Source organism: Silene latifolia, chromosome 1 (genome assembly GCF_048544455.1).
Source record: "Silene latifolia isolate original U9 population chromosome 1, ASM4854445v1, whole genome shotgun sequence".
In the NCBI taxonomy this organism is placed as follows: domain Eukaryota; kingdom Viridiplantae; phylum Streptophyta; class Magnoliopsida; order Caryophyllales; family Caryophyllaceae; genus Silene; species Silene latifolia.
Window position 1 is genome coordinate 49160040 of NC_133526.1, and position 3210 is coordinate 49163249.

The following is a 3210-nucleotide window of genomic DNA, read 5'->3' on the forward strand; positions in this document are numbered from 1 at the left end:
ATGAGCTAAGGCGAATTAACCAGTTGATTCGTAAAATTAAATATAAGCGTTTTATATTTAATTAAATGTATATTGAATATTAATTATACAATATTGTCTTTGTCGGACATGTATTAATACTTCAACTAATCCGTGTTATTAGTCGATGTATTAATAGCCGATAACCGATGACGATTTATAATAAAAACCGCGTCATATACATTTAAGCGAATGGGGTCGGTTCAATCGGATCACGAGTTAAATGAGGAGAAAGTGGAAAGCCCACTCCCTCCTCTCATGACCCGCGGACCGAGGCAACAAAAGGAGAGGCTCCCTCTCCTTTTGACCTAGCGATTTTCATTTACAGAAAAACTAGGGTTTTGGAGATTAATTTTCTCTCTAAAACTGAGATCTCACATCTCGAGAAAAACTGACATCAAGTTCTCCCAATATTGCAAAGCAATCGGAGAACACGTTCTAGCACAAGGGCATATCTCGGACAAATCTTGGGTGCAACAATTAGGAGGGAATCTCTGTTGATTTCTGTTCTTTACGCCGTGCATCAAAGGACCCGAGGTTGATTCTTATTCCTTATCGTTTCTCTATTGTATTTATGTTTTATGACGATATTCGCATGTTAATTTTACGTTATAGTCCTAAATTTAGAGGGTCTTATACGGATATTACCTTACAAAGAAATCACCTGGCGTTCCTTTACCTCCGTCATAGCTTGAACTTCAATCTATTTCGAAAAATAGTCAGTCATGATGAGCATATATACTCTGTTTCCTAGAGCCCTAGGCAGCTTCCCTACTATGTCCATCCCCCACATCATAAATGGCCATGGAGAGATAATTGGATGCATTGGTTCTGCTGGCTGATGGATTGCCGAAGCCGCCTTTTGACATGAATCACAACGTTTGGCATGATTGACAGCGTCTGCCCTCATAGTGGGCCATTAATACCCTTGTCTCGGGATTTTGTTAGACAGGCTTCGTCCTCCAGCGTGGTTTCCACACTCCCCGTTGTGTACATCATTCAGCATTGTATCCGCTTCCCCTTTACTAAGACACCTGAGACAAGGTCCTACCAAAGATCTTTTAAAAATAATGTTATCTATCAGAACGTATCTGGATGCTTTTATCCTAAAGCTTTGCGCCTCTTTTCTGTCTTCGGGGAGTTTCCCATCTCTTAGCCAGTCCATCTAAGGTGTTATCTAGTCCGAACCCCCTTGCTGGCCTTCATATGAGATCCAGACTCCTTTCCCTCGCACGTGCTGCACATGCGCTACCTCTCCCGAGAGACCCTGCTCTGACTCCTTCTGAATAACCGGAGTTAATACATGAGTAATTGGTATATTCGAAAGTTATGCGGGCTGGAAGGTAGCTCCCAGCGTAGCTAAAGCATCTGCTTCCACGTTCTGGTCTCTTGGCACCTGAGTAATCTTGAAGGACCTAAATTTTAATTTCTGCTCCATAGCCACCTTCAGATAGGCTATCATCTTCGAGTCACGTGCCACGTACTCATTATTCACATTATTTACCACGATCAATGAGTCACTAAATACCCTCAGGTTCCTTACCTTGAGCCCTTGCGCCATTTGCATTCCTAATACAAGTGCCTCATACTCAGCTTCGTTGTTAGTTGCCTTGAATTCACACCTGACTGCCTGCACCATCATATCGCCCTTTGGGGACCAAAGAACCAAACCTACCCCAGCTCCCCGGGCATTAGAGGCTCCATCTATGTATAGGGTCCAAACTCCGCTCTCCTGGTCCCCCAATAATGTCACCATTCCTGTTTCTGCCTCCACACGGGTAGCAGGACAGAAGTCTAAGATGAAATCAGCCAGTGCCTGGGACTTTATTGCTGTCCTAGGTTCAAATTGTAGATCATATCCCCTCAAGTGTACTGACCATTTAGCCATCCTTCTAGACAGTTCAGGTTTCCTCATGATAGTTTTCAATGGATAATTAGTCACTACGTGGATGGTGTGAGATTCAAAGTATGGTCGCAATTTATAGGAAGAAGTGACCAAAGCTAACACTAACTTCTCAAAAGATGTGTACCTGCAGAGACTTGCTGATATAATACATTGGATGCTGTATCCCTTCTTGCTCTTTGACCAAAATCGCGCTTACTGCTGCCTCCGTAATCGATAGGTACAGGAACTGTGGCTCTCCTGGCTCCGGCTTTTCCAGCAGTGGTGGCGTGCTTAGGTAGCACTTAAGCTCCTTGAATTCTTTCTCGTGCTCCTCCGTCCACTCGAACTTCTGGCTCTTTCTCAATATATCATAAAATAGTTTGCATCTATCCGAAGCTCGCAAGATGAACCTGCTCAGGGCCGCCACTTTTCCTGCTAATCGTTGTACGTCCTTCGGCCTTTGCGGTGACTCTAGCTAGAGGACTGCTTTGATCTGTTCTCTGCTGGCCTCGATCCCCCTCTGAGTTACCATGTACCCTAGGAATTTTCTCAAGGATACTCCAAATGAGCACTTGGATGGATTAAGCTTCATCTTATACTCCTTCAATGTTTTGAAGGTGTCTGCCAAATGCTCCATATGCATATCCGCTTTTCTGGACTTTACCACCATATCATCTATGTACACTTCCATTGTCTTTCCTATTTGCTGTTTAAACATCTTATTCACTAGATGCTGGTAGGTGGAACCAGCGTTCTTCAAGCCAAAAGGCATGACATTGTAGCAATATATGCCTCGTTCCGACATGAATGTCGTCTTCTCTTGATCCTATGGGTGCATTTTGATCTGATTGTAGCCACTCCAGGCGTCTAGAAAGGTAAGCACCTTGTACCCGGCCGTAGCATCCACCATTAGATCAATATGCGGCAGTGGAAAAGGGTCTTTGGGACAAGCTTTATTTAGATCTGTGAAATCCACACATACCCTTCACTTTCCATTCTTCTTGGGCACCACTACCACATTGGAGAGCCATTCAGGGTAGCTGACTTCTCTGATTTTCCCTGCCACCAGGAGACTGTCTACTTCCTTGTTAATAACCTCATTTCGCTCTGCCGTGAATTTTCTCCTCTTCTGCTGTACCGGGGTGCAGGCTGGGTTCACGCTTAACTTATGTGAAATAACAGATGGATCTATGCCGACCATGTCATCATGGGACCAAGCAAAACAGTCTATGTTTGTTTTTAGAAATTGAATTAACTGATCACGCAGCTCTCCACTGCAGGTTGCTCCAATTAGCACTGCTCTATCC

The 3210-nt window shown here is 44.0% G+C and overlaps 1 protein-coding gene across 1 annotated transcript; it reads right to left on the reverse strand.

Moving 5' to 3' along the window:
- Positions 1-1345: 1345 nt before the first annotated feature.
- LOC141646214 (uncharacterized) lies at positions 1346-1933 on the reverse strand. The gene has a single exon (XM_074454192.1). It carries the CDS (start codon positions 1931-1933, stop codon positions 1346-1348), a length of 588 nt encoding a protein of 195 aa, XP_074310293.1.
- Positions 1934-3210: the final 1277 nt, after the last annotated feature.

Bases quoted from the DNA above. Each gene is read 5' to 3' on its own strand.
- LOC141646214 (XM_074454192.1), bottom strand. From the start codon at position 1,933: ATGAGGAAACCTGAACTGTCTAGAAGGATGGCTAAATGGTCAGTACAC.